Genomic DNA, 19,767 nt, shown 5'->3' with positions numbered 1-19,767 from the left:
CAATGTCGACGAGTTCCTGAACAGCGGCAGCCGCAGTGGGCCGGACCTTTTGCACGACGCCCCCAAAACATGTTCGGACCCTACAAGAAAGGAACCAGGAAGTCAAACTCAAAGGCCAAGGGCATAGGAGGAAATATTTACATGTTGGAATCATTATTAAACATTAAGTGTTATGATTTGCTTCATGATATGATGACCAGATCAGATTGCTAAATGGACAACAAGCGGGAACAAACAAAATTACTTATAATGATGTATTACAAATACGACCTATATGTGATCAGGCTCAAATTACAGAAGAATTCTTTGATCAAATCATGATCAAACTTCTATTACATAATCTAGGGGGGGGATAAGTGTGATCAAACACTACTGAAGCATTATCATATCTAAAGATTTAGGAGGCTACATTTCAGATTTTCATACAGAAGTTTGGTTCTGGACATGAAGAAAATATAATGTGTGACAACATATACGCATATCTAGCAGCTAAGTAGATCATTACAAGCTAGAGTATTTAGACAGCAAAACAAAGGGGCTGTTTGGGTAGCGCCCACACAAGCCCTACCAAAACGGGGCGTGCCAAAAATGTGGCCAACGATTTTGCCGCCCCGGATTTGCCCAACTGAACGTACTGACTAAAAAGTTGGCATTGATCTGAAATTATGGCTTAATGTATCCAAACAGACGCCCTCGCCCTCAGTGAACGCCAAAAAAATTGGAGGGGCGATACCTGGCCATAATCTAAACAGACCCGAATGTCCGATTCTGCAACAACAATAGTGCAAGTTTCGAATCTGAACAACGATAGGGCAATGCTAAAGCATATCTAGGACATCTCCTGACACTACTACAACCGGCAGCACTTGGGATCGAATCGTAAAACAGTAGTTTTCCCTTCAACAGGCCAGCGTCCTGCAAGAACTTGTCGTTCTTGGGCTGGGAGAGGGAGACAGGGAGTGAAGACGAGAGTAGTGGTGTCCTCACCAGCGGGGGCGGCCTTGTTACCGGCGGACGAGCACTCCGAAGTAGACGCCCTTGACGGAGCCCAGGCGCTGGTGGGGCGGAGCGGCCTCACGGAGGAGGACGCGATGGGAGGAGGGCAACGCATCTCCCGGCCACCGGCGGCCTTCCTCGACCACAGATGCACGCACGCTCGCGAGTAGAGCCGCCGTGGGTCCTGGGCACGGTTTTGGTCGACGGCCGATGGAAGACCGCGCGAGGTAGCGCCCCGTCGTCCTCGATGCCGGCCTCCAGCTAGCTAGGGTTAGCGGCGGCGCGAGTGGAAGTCTAGGGGAGCGCCGGCGCGGGCGGAGAGTGGCCGGGGATCGAGGAGTCGGCGCGGGCGTTGGGTGAGAGCCGGGCATCGAGAAGTGTTGCGTGATTTTCGTCTTTTGATTGCGTGATTTTTTCACCCAACGCGACGCTCTCTTTGCATTTATTATTTTCGTCCGAAAATTGTGCCACGACTTAACTAGCTTCGGAATCATGCGAGATTTTGATCCTCCCTCGCTCACTGAATTAGTTTGAAATTTTGCCACCTTCCCAACCAATTGTCAAGAAGAACCACCTCTAAATGAGACTGCCAAAAAAATCGGTGGAGAAACGGAAGATGAAGGTGCACATGTGGCGTCTCATCGATAATGGTCTAGTAGTGGGAACCGAGCACAGTCATAGGAAAATTAAAGACGGCGTGGTTTGTCTAGTGTGCGACAAAACTGATAGCTTGATTCACCGTTTCTGGACATGTCCTCACTTGGCACGCAAACATGGGCGTTGTTGGCGGAGCACGTTGGAGGTCTCTTTGAGCCTCCACCAAAAACCCTGGTCTGCCATGCTGATTTGAAGGGGTGGATTTTGGATTGGGTCGGAAAAGGGTCTAACAACCAGACTGCATGGGCTTTCACGCTAATTTATAATCTATATATGGCTGGCGCGAAATGATGCAAGGGAATAGCAGCATAAATAGGACCCAGGATCGATAGTTGCGAAATCAGTGGCAATTGTCGAGGAGTTGAGTAATCTAAAACCTGAAGCGTCGGCGGTGGTATCCAGAACGGTGGAGTGTTGACGGCCTCCTAACGCAAGCTGGTTTAAGATGAACGCGAACGGAGCATACCGTCAAAGCGAAGGCAACTGAGGGGGAGTTGTGGTCATCATAGTACACCATGGTGGCTTCATCGCGGGACCGTGCCATTTTTTTGCCCATGTTACTGATGCGGAGAGGGTTGAGCTTCTTGCACGCAGAAGAGGCCTAGTGCTTGCGAAGGAGGTACAAGCGTCGAAGGTGATTTTGGAGACGGATTGTGCAGGGGTCATGGCTATGATGCGGAACGAGGAGAAGGACCGATCATTTCATAGTCCTCTCGTAGAGGAGATCAAGGAGTTGTTGGGAGGCTTCGGGGAAACCTCGATGCATGTCGTTTGACGGACAACAATTGTGGTTGCACATGGGTTAGAAAAAGAAGGCTGCGAGGATAAGCTCTGGGTTTGGCTCAGCGATCCACTGGCTAGCATTGTGAACTCTCTTGTGTTGGATATTTCGTTGAATTAATACAATTGCATCGTATTCTCAAAAAAGAAACATGAAGCCATTCCTTGTAATACAAGGGCATGTATGTTGTCCTCTTCATCGCCAAAAAAAAAAACTTTTGTCTCCCTCTCACGCCAAGCCATCTAAGATGATGACCGACCTACGTCAGGTTAATTAGTTTGTCGGCGTGCAAGCTTGCAACCTGTCGATATAGCTATGCTTGATGGTGAAGAGGGAGAAGTGCAAAAAAGTTCAACGAGTGGTGTGTCTCCCTCGTCGGTGTAGTACATCTCATCGACAACGCATACGAGTCGCAACTCATCTTCATCACGAGGACACCATGCATGCCGGTGTACGGCCATCATGCATGCTGCCTTGTTGTTCATCGAGTCGGGTCGGTGCGGAAAACACGCACCGGCAGAAGACCATCGGAGGGCCATCGCATGAGTCCTCTCACACTATTGGGGGCCACTTTCCCCAACAATTAATGGAAGGACGCTACATGACGCCGCGATGTCGACATCCTTCTTGTCACCTTGACAAGAAGTGCGACATCACCGTTCAAGGATGTCGTCAAAGTTGTCGTTGGTTCGACGGTTAGGGTGGCCAAGTTTCCCAAAATTCTAGACATTGGTCACGGTGTGGTGTGAGACGATGGGTTGGTTGGGCATGTTAGCTTGGTGCCAGCGGTGTGAGCGAGCGAATGAGTTTGGAGTTGGCAAAAAACAAATTAATTAAGGAGACGGAGGGACCAAGTTTACATCGGCGCGCGATTACTCGACACGCTGAATTGAATTGAAGAAGAAAAGATCCAGGTCGACCGTTTCGCGCGTGGGGTCCAAAGTCGAACCGACTCGCTCGCTCGTGCGTGGACCCCAGCGTCAGCCTCAGCCCTCAGGTCAGGTGCTCCAGCTCGCCCCGAACCGCCGCTTCATCCATGCATGTCCACCACACCAGGCCTACCACACGCGGTGCGCTCTGCACGCCGCCAAAGGCACAAGCTCCATCGTTTCGCTCATTGAGTGGCCAAATCTGAAACGCGAAATTGAGAGACCAAAGCAAAATGTCAACGGCGAGAGACACGCCACCGCCGCCAGGTGCCTCGCTCGCCGTGCAAAATGTCAACGCCGCAGCCGACCAAGGAGTTCTGCGTCGGCCCTTCCTCCAGCTACCAACTCTTAAGTCTTAACCAACCAAGCAGGCAGACATGTGATATTTCCTGGTTTCAGCAGTTTGCTGAATTGGTACTGTATGTAAAAACAGTTCCAGTGTTGAACGAGCATTGTCAAGGAATATGTATTTCCAGCGCAGCTGTGTTATGCGTTCAGCACTGAAGATTTTCTCGGTTTGGGGCGATGTGTGTTTCGATCGAGCATGGAGAACAAACAGGATGGTTTCTATTCTTGAGTAGGAATTGTTGCATTATAGTCAGGCTTTGTTAGTGTTTGATGTTCAAGCTAAGAAGATGGCTTTTTCAGATTTCATGTGTTTCCTTAGTTCTGTGCGTTTTCCTGTATCCATGCCATGGTGCTTTCCGGTACTAGTTCATAAATAATGGAAACATGTGCAGATAGATTTCAGTCACAGTAAAGTCTGTAAGTGCGAGTTTAACTTCTACCAAGGTTTCTGTAGTTAACCAAGACGACATCAATGTTTTGTTTGGAAATGTAAAATGTTGAAGCATTTTGTTTTGAGTTATCCACTTTAGTTTGTATCTAGTCTATATTTAGGTGTAGATTTACTTATTTTGGTTTATATCTAATCTACTTTAAAAGTACCTAAAACATCTTACATTGATGCACAGAGGGAGTAGTTATTCTTTTATGTATCGTATGCACCTTAACAGCTTTGTTTCTTCTACACTAGGTATGCAAATATGTAAAAATAAACATCACCTACTGACAGTCATGTAAATTAGTTTTACATGTTATCAACTATGTAATACCAGGCAGAGAGACATGCAAATTTTCAGCCGTGCAAGAGTTATTTTCCTACTTACATGACTGAAATTTTCATATGTAATTTAGACCAAAAATACAAGAATATTTTCCCTAATTGTAGGAGATATTTTCCTACTTACATTAGTTATTTTTTGAATATAAGTAGGATTTTTCCTACTTGCATGTATGACAAATATTGTGGATGGATTTTTACAGACTATTAAGGCAAAATGACATGTAATTTAAAGAGGTAATACATGTAAGAATTTCTTGTCACATGAATTTATACATAATTGATTTTTGTGCAATTTTTACAACCAACACGGAAGGATTTGACAACACACACCTACCATGTAAGATTAGATAAGATGACATGTAAAAATTTAGCTTGAATACATGTAAGAAAATTTTCTAATTTGACCCGGTGAATGGGTTCTTACGTAATCATTTCATATGTAACTTTAGGCGCAACGGAGGATAACTCTTCAACAACAGTTTTAGCGAGACGCACACGGTGACCCCTCCCTGATCTAGCCGCCGCCCCTCCACTCTCCACCCTCCCAGCGTCGCCACCGTCCCTCCACCCTTCACCACCATCCCCTCCCATCCCCTCTCCTCCCTTCCCACACCTTCGCCCCGGGACGTCTCGTGTGAGGTGGCTCCGGACGACGACCTGAACCCAAGAAGATGCGGCCCATCGATCTTCCTCCTCCTGGCCGTTGCCGCTGTCGGGATTGGCGGTGGCGGCCGCGTCCGGCTGCCAAAGGTGCAGGGGGCGGTGGTGGCGCGTCCATGGACTGCCCTTCGCGCGGAGGCGGGGTCTTCCAGGGGCGGCGAAGGTGGACGGCGGGTCTGGTGGCGGTGGCCTTCGGCTACTTCACCTAGATCATGGCGGGAGATGCGGTAGTGTGGCGGAACTCGGCGGGGAAAGGGCGGCAGCGGGATGATACGTCTCAAACGTATCTATAATTTCTTATGTTCCATGCTAGTTTTATGACAATACTCACATGTTTTACATACACTTTATATCATTTTGATGCATTTTCCGGTACTAACCTATTAACAAGATGCCGAAGCGCCAGTTCTTGTTTTCTGCTATTTTTGGTTTCAGAAATCCTACACAGGAAATATTCTCGGAATTGGACGAAACAAAAGCCCACGGTCTTATTTTCCACGGAGTCTTCCAGAACACCGAAGAAGAGACGAAGAGGGGCACGAGGCGGCCACACCATAGGGGGGCGCGGCCCCACCCCTAGTCGCGCCGCCATATGGGGTGGGCCCCTCGGGCGTTCCCCGACTCTGCCCCTTCGCCTATATAATCCTTCCGTCGCGAAAACCCTTGTACCGAGAGCCACGATACGAGAAAAGTTACTGAGACGCCGCCGCCGTCAACCCCATCTTGGGGGTTCTGAAGATCGCCTCCGTCACCCTGCCGGAGAGGGGAATCATCACCGGAGGGCTCTACATCACCATGCCCGCCTCCGGACTGATGCGTGAGTAGTTCATCCTTGGACTATGGGTCCATAGCAGTAGCTAGATGGTTGTCTTCTCCTCTTGTGCTATCATGTTTAGATCTTGTGAGCTGCCTATCATGATCAAGATCATCTATTTGTAATGCTACATGTTGTGTTTGTTGGGATCCGATGAATATGGAATACTATGTCAAGTTGATTATTGATCTATCATATATGTGTTGTTTATGATCTTGCATGCTCTCCGTTTCTAGTAGAGGCTCTGGCCAAGTTGATACTTGTAACTCCAAGAGGGAGTATTTATGCTAGATAGTGGGTTCATGTCTCCATTGAATCTGGGGGAGTGACAGCAACCCCTAAGATTGTGGATGTGCTGTTGCCACTAGGGATAAAACATCAATGCTTTACCTAAGGATATTTGTATTGTTTATATTACGCACAGTACTTAATGCAATTTTCTGTTGTTTGCAACTTAATACTGGAAGGGGTGCGGATGCTAACCCGAAGGTGGATTTTTAGGCATAGATCCATGCTGGATAGCGGTCTATGTTCTTTGTCGTAATGCCCTAAGTAAATCTCATAGTAGTCCTCATGATATGTATGTGCATTGTTATGCCCTCTCTATTTGTCAATTGTCCAACTGTAATTTGTTCACCCGACATGTTATTTATCTTATTGGAGAGACACCACTAGTGAACTGTGGACCCCGGTCCATTCTTTTACATCTGAAATACAACCTACTGCAATCATTGTTCTATGTTGTTCTTTGCAAGCAAACATCATTCTCCACACCATACGTTTAATCCTTTGTTTACAGCAAGCCGGTGAGATTGATAACCTCACTGTTAAGTTGGGGCAAAGTATTTTGATTGTGTTGTGCAGGTTCCACGTTGGCGCCGGAATCGCTGGTGTTGCACCGCACTACACTCCTTCACCAACAACCTTCACGTGGCCTTCATCTCCTACTGGTTCGATAACCTTGGTTTCTTACTGAGGGAAACTCGCTGATGTACACATCACACCTTCCTCTTGGGGTTCCCAACGGACGTGTGCTTCACGTGTCATCAAGCTATTTTTCTGGCGCCGTTGCCGGGGAGATCATTTATATCAGTTCAGCAGTTCTTGCCGCTAGAAGTCCTTTCTTCCTCAAGGTAATTTTGATAACCATGTGAAATATATTTGCTCTATACAGCCCACGTTTTCTAATAAGTTTCATGCTCCTAGCTTTTCTCAAATGGCATGAAAGAATCTGATCAAACACATACAACACTTCGAATTGCTGATTCAGGTAATGTGATGGTTCAACTGTGACATTCTTCATCCTATAGTTTATTCTCATTTGCTATTCTGACGATGTTATCATTTTCTATATGCTTTATAATATTTACATAGTGAAGGGACGATTGTTTGCCATTTCATTTCATTTTCTACGATAATAAAGCAGCTGGTCTCCCAGTGATATCTTCTCTCATTTTTTTTCTCTTCATACTTAAAATACTCATTGGACCCCCAAAACTCTGTTCTCTTTTTGTTTAGTTATTTATTGAACTGTCCCCTTAATAATGCCTTATTTTCGTTCTACATGGAACAGAGGAAAATGCAGTTATGGAGCTTTTAAGCTTTATGTACAGTGGAAAGTTGACAACGACTGAGCCTGCTCACCTGCTTGACATCTTGATGGCTGCCGATAAATTTGAGGTTGTTTCTTGCACGAGACTCTGCAGTCAGTTGCTCACAAGCTTGCCTATGACCACAGAATCTGCACTGCTCTACCTAGACTACCCATGCTCCATTTCAGTGGCTGCTGAAGTTCAAGCTTTGACAGATGCGGCCAAGGAATTCCTTGTCAACAAATACAAGGATTTGGATAAGTGAGTCATTCCATCCTACGTACCCACCTCTTATTTTATTTTCTTTCAAGGTAAGCATTATTATCACAAAATCATGTATGAAGTGTACTCAAGGCATTTGTTGTCTCATATCAGGTTCCAAGATGAGATGATGAGCATCCCTCTTGTTGGTATCGAGGCCATCCTCACCAGTAGCGACCTACAGGTGAAAGATGAAAGTTTCATATTTGACTTCTTGCTCGAGTGGGTTTGCTCGCAATACCCAAAATTGGAGGATAGATCTGAGATATTTTGTTCTCGTTTACTCCCTTTGGTGCGCTTCGAACATATGAGCTGGATTGAACTGGGGAAGGTCCTTACGTTCATCTACAATATTATGGACCATGAGCAAGCAGTAACCAAGCGTATCATCGAGGTACTTGCATACAAACTTGACCCATCATGGCAACAAACCAGTCATGCAGCTGATTCAACAACTTGTTGGCAATTGCCAGAGCGAGCTTACACGTACAACCCTGTGGAAGTGGTTTCGTTTGATCGACCTCGCCCACAGGTTATAGTTTACATGGATCTAAAGCGTGATGAGTGCTCTCGACTCTTCCCAGCAGGAGATAAATACTCGGTCCCGTTCCATCTTGTAGGGCTGCAGTTCTTTCTCACGGCATGCTGTGAGCTGGACCAGCAGAGTAACTACAACAGCTTTGGTCTATGGTTCGGGATTGACGAAGTGCCAGACAAGCCCATATCTTTAACAATAGATCTTGAGTTTGCTGCTAGGGTAAAATCGTCAGGACAATTCGTGAGCAAGTTCGAAGGAAGTTATGATGTTACTGATGATTCTATGCGTGGATGCTACGATCTTTTTGATGTTCCATGGTCGTCGTTCATTGCTGATGACAGCTTCTTCATCGATGGCGTGTTGCATCTTAGAGCTGATTTGACGGTTGTCAAGCAGCCTGCGGACTTGCAGACTTGATGGTATCTCACTCAGAGGACATAAAGATTTGACATCTCACACAGCTGAGTTGCCGTCGACAGTGCTGCGTGAGTCGATTCAGTGGGACCATGTTGGTTGCCTGGGAATGTTGTAGTTCTTTCTTGTAACTGTGGTCCCATTTCATTATTCTTGTGTCTTCTGTAAATTGTTTGGCGCCTGACCAGTGCAAAGAGTTGATGTAGGATTTTAGCCTGGAAGTTGAAAACCAGGGGCCGACACTCTTTGTCTCGATAGACTGAGATTTATTATCCATTTAGAAATTAAAGTGCAAACTTTAAAAGTGATATTTTTCTCGATAGACTGAGATTTTTGTCTCGATAGACTGATTTTTTTTCTCCACCAGCATTTCTTTTGATCCAGATATTTTTACACTAAAATGTGATTGCACTTTTGTGCGGTTAGACTTGAAGACGATCTCAGTTGATTGAGACTTTGCAAAACCATTTTCTTTTGTTCCTGCAAACTAGGCCTGCAACCTAAAAATACAAGAAGAATGTCATGCTCTGTTTTATCTTACCAGCGTGCTCTGAATGGTACGGAGTACATAAAATTTCACCGCTTGATTACACTTGATGCATCCGGCCGACAGCATGTATATAGCATAAGCATCTGTGAAGACATATATACTAGCTACCTTAAAAAAACGGATCCTCTACATCAGTGTGTGGTGCACATCGATGCGTCGCTCTCAGGCGCTGCATCTTGTGTGCCGGGCGTGGCGGCGCAGGCCTAGGGTGCTGGACTGCTGGTGGCACGGCCGCCGCGGACGCGCATGGGCCGCTCGTCGTTGAAGAAGCTGAGTTTGCAACGGCTGAGCTGCGCGTTGTAGTTGATGCAGCGCATGAAGTTGCGGACGCAGCGCAGCCTGTACCGGGCGTCGTCGGGGTGATCCTCCCGGAGAGCCTCCGCGTCGGCGTCTAGCGGCCGGAGGCAGCCGGCCCACGCCGCGGCCCCGTCGGGGTGGTTCGCCAGCACGGGCCGCACGGCAAGGTCCAGGTACCGTCGCGCCCACGCCGTCTTCTCCCGCCTGATCGCGTCCACCAAGCGCTGGAACCTGACGACGAACAGCGCGCGCGGCGGACGCCGCCGGCGTGCGCGCGTCTCCCAGGAACGACGACACGTACTCGTCCGCCGACCGCCACCGTCCATCCTCCAGCAGGGTCGATACGTGGCGGTAGTCGAACCTGAGCCGCGCCTCCTTCTCCAGCGCGTAGGCCGCCGCCTCGAGGTCGCGTGACTTGAGGAACGCGTGCGTGCGGCGCAGGACGATCAACTCCGACTGCCGGTCGACGACGCCCTCCGTCGCCGGCCGCTGGTTCGACCGCTCTTCTCCTGAGCAGCATGGCCTCCTTCTCCAGCGCGCGCGCCGTCGCCGTAAGCTTGCGTGATCTGAGGAACGTGTGCGCTCGCCGCAGGACGGTCCTCTCAGACTGCCGGTCGATCGCCATCGTTCGCTGGCCAGAGAATGGAACGATGAGCTTTTGATGAAGTTTTTTCATCAAAAGGCAGTGTAGAGGGTTCACAGGAACACAATTTTAAAATTGCGAGATGATAATGGTGTGGTTAATATTGTACTGTCTGACATGTAGAGGATGACAATGTCATATTTCCAGTCATTGTATACAAAAGACCCAACTCTTGATGATTCAAATATTGCAGAGTTTCTACATGAAAATATCACTCAAGATATGAATAATCAACTTTGCCAAGAATTCACTAATGATGAAATCACCGGTGCTCTTTTTCAGATTGGACCGCTTAAGGCCCCTGGCCCGGATGGTTTTCCTGCATGTTTTTATCAGCGGAATTGGGAACTAGTGAGGGAGGATATTATAGTTGCGGTCAATGAATTTTTTGCTATAGGACATATGCCTGATGGGTCCAATGATACCTCTATTGTTTCAATTCCTAAAGTGGGCAACCCGGTCAGCTTGAAGGACTACAGCTCAATTGGACTTTGCAATGTCCTATACAAAATCGTCTCCAAATGTTTGGTGAATAGGCTTAGGCCTCTACTTGGTGAGGTTATATCTAAAAACTAGAGTGCCTTGGTTCCTTGGCATATGATTACGTGTAATGCCTTATTGGTCTTTGAGTGCCTTCATTACATGGAGCATGGTACGTACTTCCTCAAACGATAATTTCCGCGTTTATAAACTTGATCTATCCAAAGCTTATGACAGAGTGAACTGGTCGTTCCAGGAGAGTAAAATGCATAAGATGAGTTTTCTCACCGGTGGGTGCAATGGATCATGGCGTTTGTGACCACGGTGAAATATTCAGTTAAATTTAGGGGTTTTTTACGGTACCTTTTACCACTAGGGTAGAGGTGAGTGGTATGAATTAATATCTAGCCATTGATTTGTAGGGGTACCGTGGTCCTTTTCCCCTTAACCGTAATTATCCATTGACATCACCGTGTGTAGCAAAGCCTCTACCAGCGCACACCGCGCACGTGCTAGCTCGCCGTGTGATCAGGAGTCCAAGACCATCGCACATGTCTGTCTGCCGACTGACTGTGTGGCCGCCGGTGCAACTACACCATAGATCGCGCTGCCTGGCAGCTACACCGTTCCTGGCAGTATTTTCTCCCAACAGGTTGTTGCATGATCAAAAAGATCAGTGATATAGAATAACAATCCAACTCAATCTGAAGGTAGCAACCATTCCATGTTGGAGTAGTTGACGTCGTGTCCCGCCAGTCTCTCCATGGATAGAACATACGAACGCCAACAGGTCGGGGGCGGAGTAGGCAACAACCGAGCACATACGAACATCACGGCCGGCTCACCGGAGTTTCCATGTCGAATACACGAGAGCAACTCGACGGGCATCAAGAAATCAGAGGCGTAGAGGAGACAGCGAGACGGATGAAAGAAATTTGGAAAAAATCTTATCGTACTTACATAATAGGTAGTTGCCCCGAGGATAGCGGATTTAATTTGCCCTTTACCGATTTTGCCCCAGTAGTATGTTTTGCACCTCTCGCACTTTGTGTTGTGGTATGACTAAATCTAAGCTGTTGGATAGAGGAGAATGGACAGTCCAGAATCATTTGAGGGTACCGTAAAAGAGCCCTAAATTTAATAGAACCTTGTTGGAAGCTTTCTCCCCAACAAGAGGATTACGGCAAGGACACCCCCTGTCTCCCTTTCTATTCTTATTTGTCGCGGGTGGCTTATCAGCTTTACTGCAGCATAAGGTTGAGGCAGGCGGTATTTCCCCCATCAAAGTTTGTCGCAATGCTCCGGGGACTTCACACTTGTTGTTTGCGGATGATACTTTGTTATTCTTCAGAGCCACGACAGATTAAGCTACTCGAGTGAAGGAGGTGTTGGATATATATATGAGAAAGGTACGGGCCAATTAATCAACCGGCTAAGTGTTCTGCTCTATTTAGTACTGTTTGCCCACAGGAGACTCAAGATGCAATACGGGACACTTTGAATATTGTTCAACAAACTTTCAAAGATAAATATTTGGGGCAACCTACTCCAGGGGAAGAATGAATAAAGGAAAATTTCAAAGCATCCAAACACGATTGAGTAAATGATTAATGGAATGGGGTGATAGTATGTTAGCGCAGAGTGCGCGAGAGGTGCTTATTAATTCCATTGCACAAGCGATACCAACGGGGGGTTTAGGGTCCTACATGGGTGTATTCAAATTACCTGCTTCGGTTTGCGATGATTTGAACCGGTCAATTCATAATTACTGGTGGGACTCTCCTAATGGCAAAAGGGAAACACATTGGGTTGGATGGCCAAAACTCCTCCAATCTAAGTTGCCAGGCAGTATGGGATTTAGGAATATGTGTATCTTCAATCAAGCCCTTCTGGCGAGACAAGACATGCATGGAAATTAATAGCCTTCCTAGATAGCTTGTGTGCACGTGTGTTCTCTGTGCACGATATTACCCAAATGGGGATCTTGTCGATACTGTTTTTACATGTAGTCCATCCTCTACGTGGACAGCGATCGTACATGGCCTTGAACTACTGAAGAAAGGTCTTGTCTAGCGGGTTGGCAATGTGAGGAGTATTCAGATTTGGCGTGACAGTTGGCTTCCACAGTCGACTATACGAAGGTGCTATCATCTCAAGGTAATTGCAGATTACGTTGGGTGTCACAACTCTTGGATAATCCCTAAATCTCCTATAACCCCTAAATCCACCATAGAATTTGGTTGTAGCATATTTTTTATGAGTTGTGTCGTTGATTGGTGAGTAGTATGTTCATAACAGTTTTTGTAGGTCTACTTGATCATATTTAGCAGTACTATTCTGTTGATGATCATTTACTTGATGTAGTCCTGATTGTTGAGTTCAATTGGTTATCTTATGGTGACAACAATATTTGTTGAATTATTAAATTTGCCTTGTATGATTTATTTACCTCTTACGTTTGCTTTCTTGTTTTCTGAAACTAAATGTTGCTTACACTTGTTTAGTAGATAGCTAGCCCCACCACAGTCAGAGATTTGTCGGTCGCACTTTTAGGGCCGCATGTGAAGATGCTCTTATTCGTGTGTTTGTAATGGAAAGTAGCTCTCTGTTACCCATTTACTTGTGGTACTAACACAGACTTAGGATGTTTTCTATTTTTTGAATGATTTGGAAACCCAAAATTAGAAGAAGCTAGAATGCCATGCTATGTTTTATGAACAGTACATACTTTTTCACCGAGGAGTGCTTGATTCCACCATGTATAAAGCATAACCATCTCTGAAGGTTTATATATACGAGATACTTCAAGGAAATTCTTAGAAGTCACAGGAAATCCTCTACACCAGTGTGGTGCACATCGATGCGTCGATCTCAGGCGCTGCATGCGCAGGCCTAGGGTGCTGGACTGCTGGTGGCACGGCCGCCGCGGACGCGCATGGGCCGCTCGTCGTTGAAGAAGCTGAGTTTGCAACGGCTGAGCTGCGCGTTGTAGTTGATGCAGCGCATGAAGTTGCGGACGCAGCGCAGCCTGTACCGGGCGTCGTCGGGGTGATCTTCCCGGAGAGCCTCCGCGTCGGCGTCCAGCGCCCGGAGGCAGCCGGCCCACGCCGCGGCCCCGTCGGGGTGGTTCGCCAGCACGGGCCGCACGGCAAGGTCCAGGTACCGTCGCGCCCACGCCGTCTTCCCCCGCCTGATCGCGTCCACCAAGCGCTGGAACCTGACGACGAACAGCGCGGCGGACGCCGCCGGCGTGCGCGCGTCTCCCAGGAACGACGACACGTACTCGTCGGCCGACCGCCACCGCCCGTCCTCCAGCAGGTCCGACACGTGGCGGTAGTCGAACCTCAGCCGCGCCTCCTTCTCCAGCGCGTAGGCCGCCGCCTCCAGGTCGCGTGACTTGAGGAAGGCGTGCGTGCGGCGCAGGACGATCCACTCCGACTGCCGGTCGACGCCCTCCGTCGCCGCTGGTTCGGCCGCTCTTCTCCTGAGCATCTTGGCCTCCTTCTCCAGCGCGCGCGCCGTCGCCGTCAGCTTGCGTGATCTGAGGAACGTGTGCGCGCGCCGCAGGACGATCCGCTCAGACTGCCGGTCGATCGCCATCGTTTTCTGGCCAGAGAAGGGAACGATGAACTCGCTGGATCGCTTGGTTTGTGCAACAGCTCCTGCCTTTATTGATACTCCGATACACCAAAAACGTTTCCGATACTCCGATACACCAAAACGCGACCGATACTAGATGAAGTTTTGTTCGCACGAATTGCAGTTGCAGATTGGATATATACTGCTTGTGCTTTTATCAATCTACGAACATGCATTAGGCTAAAATAAAAAGGACACGAACAAAACCTCCACCAGCCTTCTCCTCTGTAAGCCGTGAAAATAAACCCTGGATACAGATGTCGTCCATGGCCGATGCCGATGCAAGTCCATGGTTTACCTTGTGGCTGCTAAACCTTCACGGGAAACACGCAAGAAAAGAAGAAGGCTTACCTGCTGGATCGACGACCGGGTCGGAGATTGAATCAGCGACGAACTGCTCGCTCACATCTTCTCCCCGTCTCCTCCTCCGCTGGCTCGCCTCGCCTCGCCAAAGTCCAAAGTCACAAGTCACGCGCTGACCGCACGCGGCTTGTACCCAGGATCTTGTATTTATAGAGGAAGTCCTGAGAAAGTTTTGGGAATGATTGGACTTTTAGGAGAGAAAAGAGAGCGGGAAGAAGTTAAATTTCCCACGCATGGTTAAATCTTGACCCAAGGAGGCTAAGGCGTTGCTCTGCAATCTATTTTGTTGTTGGACGACTCAGATTGTGTTGTGCCACGGATTGGTGACGTGGACAATCAATTAATTGCATAGGAATCTAGGCCGTTTGGATGTTTCCTCTCCCCGTCAATAATGTGTTGCCTTTTTTCTCTCCCATGTACTTTATTCCACATGCACATCCGGCGGCAATGTAGGAGAGAAATACCAATTCTCCCTCTGCACTGATTGATCTTTTGGGTGCATACCCTTGGCATTGCACCCTACTAATACTCACGCTAGTTAGTACCAACCCTCTTTAGTTTAACGCAAAATTACAGTGGTCTCTCTACCCTCTTTAGTTTAACGCAAAATTACCTAATCTGTTGGTGGCATCATCATTTCATAAAACTTATAATTGAATTGTTTTGCCACTTACATCTCTAGTATTTCCTTGTATCGTGAATAAAAGGACAATCCCTGAACATAGAACCTTGATAGCCATAGATTTATTACCTAGTTTTCCTTGGTAATTCAGTCAGTTTTCTGTAAACTTCCTTGGACGGTAGCAACATTGACACCACAGAGAGCCATCAAAAAACTGGTAGCAGCATGTCCATGCATCACTAACACCACACGTACAAGCTAGCCTCCTACTCGGACATAGGCACAAAGTTAAGCTAACCGAGTAGAGGTTAACTAGAAACAAGGTTTTTGGGAAAAAAAATACATGAGCTTCAATGTTTTTGGACATTTTGATCACACAGCAAATATATTCGATAATTAAAGGTGCATAAAGCACACAAGGTACAGATCTTTTGAGATTTCAACGCACGGGTTTATGTAGAGACAGAAGTGCAAGTTAAAAGAAGATTGCACTGGAAACAGCTATTACAAGTTGTGATCTGGAGCATCACAATTTCCGATTCGTTTGATTACTACAAGAGTTATCACATAACCCTATTAGTAGAATCCCAATGAAGCGAGATACTTAAGTCTTGATCTTCTCTTCTTTACCAAGGCCGAGCTTCACAGTCATCGCACCATACAGCAAGCAGTCTTAGGAACCACAAAAGATGATGTCAAACGGAGGCATCTTGGACCAAACTTCAGCACACTCCTTCCCGACAGGTTCAGTGACTACCAGAATCTTGAGTAACACCGTGGGCCTAAAACCGACAGGTTACAAGTTTCTCTTGTAGATAATCCTGCACTGGGCATAATTAAACGTCTAAACATGCAAGTGTCAACAGTAAAAAGGCTGGAAGGGTTGCAAAAAGATAGCAAGCAGGAACAATATCTACATGATATAATAATCAAATTTATTTATATCTCAGCTTCTCACATTAACCTGGGCATATATACCAAACTTTTTTAAATCACAGCAAGCCAAGTGATCCAATTCAATAGCTATTTAGAAGTAATAATTTAGTGCATTCCATATAACAAACGACCTGAGCGCGTCTCCTTGCAAGCTAAGCTCAAACTTCAGGTAAACTTTCATTTAGCTAAATTAGTGAGAAGGGAAAATAACCTAAATAGCGCATTACCTGAATAGCCCACAAAAATCAGTGCAATAACCTAAATAGCACATTACCTGAAAATGTTTGTGCAAGCAAAATGTATTGCTTGTGCATGGCATTGGACAAGCAAAGGGCACCCTCATACTCAAACATATGTGCAAAAAACACGACTGGTCCAACGCCATACAGCACAAGCAGGGCAACCACTGAAGACACTGACAAAAGCATTTGAACAAAACTAATTCGGTCTTATAGCAGAGAATGTATTGGCGAAAAAAAGGGACTAAGGTAGTGGCAAAATCTGAGACACGGGGTACTTGCATCTAGCTCAAAAACTATTGTCCAGATGAGCTAATCACAACCAAAATAAGTCACTTCTGTGGAATTCCATGCTTGAGCTATTGCCCAACAGGGGCGGCGCGGTGCGGTCGAAAGAAACCCATCAGCATTATCAACCGTAAATGGCTTTCACGGCAACACCGCCGGAGCAAGCCGTGTCGTGTAGGCCGGTCAACGAGGGAGTTCGGTACATGTGAATCAAGAAGATTTCTTGTACGAAAGCAGGGGCACAAAATAAAGTGATGCCATGAAGATCGCGTGCAGAACAGCTCAATTTTGTGTGATTATAAAGTAAAGATGCAGAGTCTTACAAAACAATGCAACTAATGATGCATTCGAGCATAAATTGCAACCAACATACATATAGCACGTGGACCTAACAAACTCAAGATAAAAGGAACAAGACAAGATGCAATATGGGTACCACAAAATCCAGTAAATGGACATACGCTGGAAGAAAACACATTGATGGAACAAAGCATACTTTAAACCATCTGCAGCAGGTATGGAATAGACAAATCTGTTTTGTGCTCTATTTTGCCACCATCCGGACTGTACACAGCTACGGGTAAAATTTCCCTGGCATGCTGGTACCTTTTTAAACGAAAAATGATATAAGAAAAATTACTGTCGATTAAAACTAATTACAGACTATAGATGGACTGCAGCTCATCAGTGATGACAGTAACAAATGACCACAAAATAACACGAAGATCAGCTGTAACAAAGTGTGAGGTAAGCATTTAAGTATGCCAGGTAAGTAGGCAATAAGTAGTACAGTTTTTATATTTACAAAAAAAATCTAGGACAGATAACAGTTACTATTAGCACCTCGTTGCAATTAGAATTAATTGTGAGAAGATGGACAGTAACAAGACAGAACAAATGATGCCAGTTTATAAGCACAAGGTATGTCCATATATCATCATTAGCACACTAGGATGCAGTTAGAATTTTCTTCTACCAAGAGCAACTAGAATTAACTGCGGAAAATTAGTAGTTTAGGGTTTAGAGGGCACAACTGACAACACAAAAGGCCATACCAGCACTAGTGCTCTCCAAACTAGAGAAAACAAGTGTAAATTCTGGCAGAGAAGTGCACCCTTTGTGTTGTTCAGAGCGCATGCACACATTTGAACAGTTTCCCAGGGACATGATGCACCATCTAAATTTCCTTAGCTACTCATGGCATTTTTGCAAGAACGTAATGCAAACTTGAGATGAGCATGTGCAGCAACAATGCATCAGGGTTAGAGAAAGAGCAAAGTTACCTCGACGCGTTCTTGGTACTGATGCAGGCGATAGCAGCGGTAGAGGGAGTCATTGGAGATGAAACCGGCGCCGCAGCACAACCAACGGGTCTAGCCACCTTTCCTCCTGGAAGTGCAGATGCAGCAACCGCAGGTCCTCCTACAGGTAGCATCGTGACCATGCTAGCAGATGGATCTCCAGCCTCCACGACAGCTGCCAAGGTATTGTACTGCAGGAGTCGCAAGGAATCAATTTTGAGGTTACATTGAGATGGGGGAGAAGAGGATTCCAAATAGGTGATTGGGGCACAGCTTGTACCTTGATGTGTGTGGAGATGGGTGTCAGTCTGCCGACGACGGCGGTGGTCGACATCATCACCGGTTGGCCTTGCCTATGAGAAGGCCACATAGCAGTAGCAGCCGGTTGGCCTCCCCATCGCGGCATCAATGCATCTTGAGAAATCGCAGCCAGAACGGCCAGACCTGACCAGGCAGCATTACAAAAGTAGGCTGCTTTGGGGCACACGGGAGTTTACGTCCAGTCCTTGCTCGATGATCCTCGTGAGCATCTCATTCTCTAGAGGATGGACTTGGTTCCAGAAACCTGTGGAACAGTAGCATGGCATATTAGATCTTCCAACCAGGGAAAATAAATGCTCTACCAATGCAATAAGACAAGCAAACTCAATGTATCGTTGGTATGGCCTCAACATCGATCAGTTTCCAAGAAGAAAAACGTATATATGCCTCAAAATCATGCATATATCAAGCTCTTTAAAGAGATGAGCATTACTACATAGCAATAAGACAAGCAAACTCAATGTATCCTTGGTATGGCCTCGACATCGATCAGTTTCCAAAAAGAGTGCATCTATGCCACAAAATTATGCATATATCAAGCTGTTTCAAGAGATGAGCATTACTATTGTGCTGCTACATGTCAAAAAAATCATATTGCTTTGCTCTATTTTCTAAGTATTATTTATTAGAAAAATTCAAGAAAGAAAAAACAGAGTAGCCAATACATATTTCAGCTAGAAAATCTGGCATGTCCTATGCGGCTTTTGCAACATCCACGTAACACAGGAGACAATATAATCCAAAAAAGGGTACAAGGTGCACACGGCACTGCTGAGGGTCATTCAACCATACAACCAAACGCAGGGCAATAGGGAAATATAGGAACTAATCCTAAACATCAACAAAAGAACAACGCTTACTTATAAAACTACCAAACCTGAACCTAAACCAGCATCACAGGCCTGATCACATCATGGATACTCACCGGAACCGCCGAGACTTAGAGGAAGAAGGCACCGCCGCCCCCTGCATACCTCCAGCTCTGCTTGTCCATCCTACAAATAGAATGGACACTGTTAGTGCACAAAATAATGTTCACCACAATTAAACTGATGGAAAGGGATCTTGTAATTCAGGCAAGGACTCATTAACATATGCTTCACTTGAGCTAAAAGCTAAACTAGCAAAAATCTTGTCATATTCAATATCCCAAATATATGTAGAGCCATCCCAAGAAAAAGACACCTAAACAAAACAGAACTTAAAACAGCATGATAAAAAATACAAAGAGTTACCAAAAGGAATTAAATATATTGTGTGGTTTTTCTGGAATAGCTATATATAGAACACTCCTCACACTGAGATTGCCAGCAGCACAGA

General features: G+C 46.2%; 1 protein-coding gene and 1 long non-coding RNA gene across 2 annotated transcripts; one reads left to right on the top strand and one right to left on the bottom strand.

Moving 5' to 3' along the window:
- The first annotated feature begins 7,042 nt into the window (after positions 1–7,042).
- Positions 7,043–9,048, top strand: LOC124683674 (BTB/POZ domain-containing protein At2g46260-like). Its single transcript, XM_047218144.1, has 4 exons — positions 7,043–7,096; positions 7,170–7,233; positions 7,537–7,816; positions 7,931–9,048. The coding sequence occupies exons 2-4, from the start codon at positions 7,185–7,187 to the stop codon at positions 8,769–8,771; spliced, it is 1,170 nt and encodes a 389-aa protein (XP_047074100.1). The 5' UTR covers positions 7,043–7,096; positions 7,170–7,184; the 3' UTR covers positions 8,772–9,048.
- A 9,075-nt stretch (positions 9,049–18,123) lies between these two features.
- LOC124683673 lies at positions 18,124–19,442 on the bottom strand. The gene is made up of 3 exons (XR_006996783.1): positions 19,373–19,442; positions 18,407–18,691; positions 18,124–18,317 (listed from the first exon to the last, which is right to left on the bottom strand). It is a non-coding gene; the product is annotated as an uncharacterized LOC124683673 (long non-coding RNA).
- Positions 19,443–19,767: the final 325 nt, after the last annotated feature.

Source organism: Lolium rigidum, chromosome 1 (genome assembly GCF_022539505.1).
Source record: "Lolium rigidum isolate FL_2022 chromosome 1, APGP_CSIRO_Lrig_0.1, whole genome shotgun sequence".
Taxonomy (NCBI): Eukaryota; Viridiplantae; Streptophyta; class Magnoliopsida; order Poales; family Poaceae; genus Lolium; species Lolium rigidum.
Note: the sequence above shows the minus strand (reverse complement) of the source record. Positions and strands in the feature narration are given on the sequence as shown.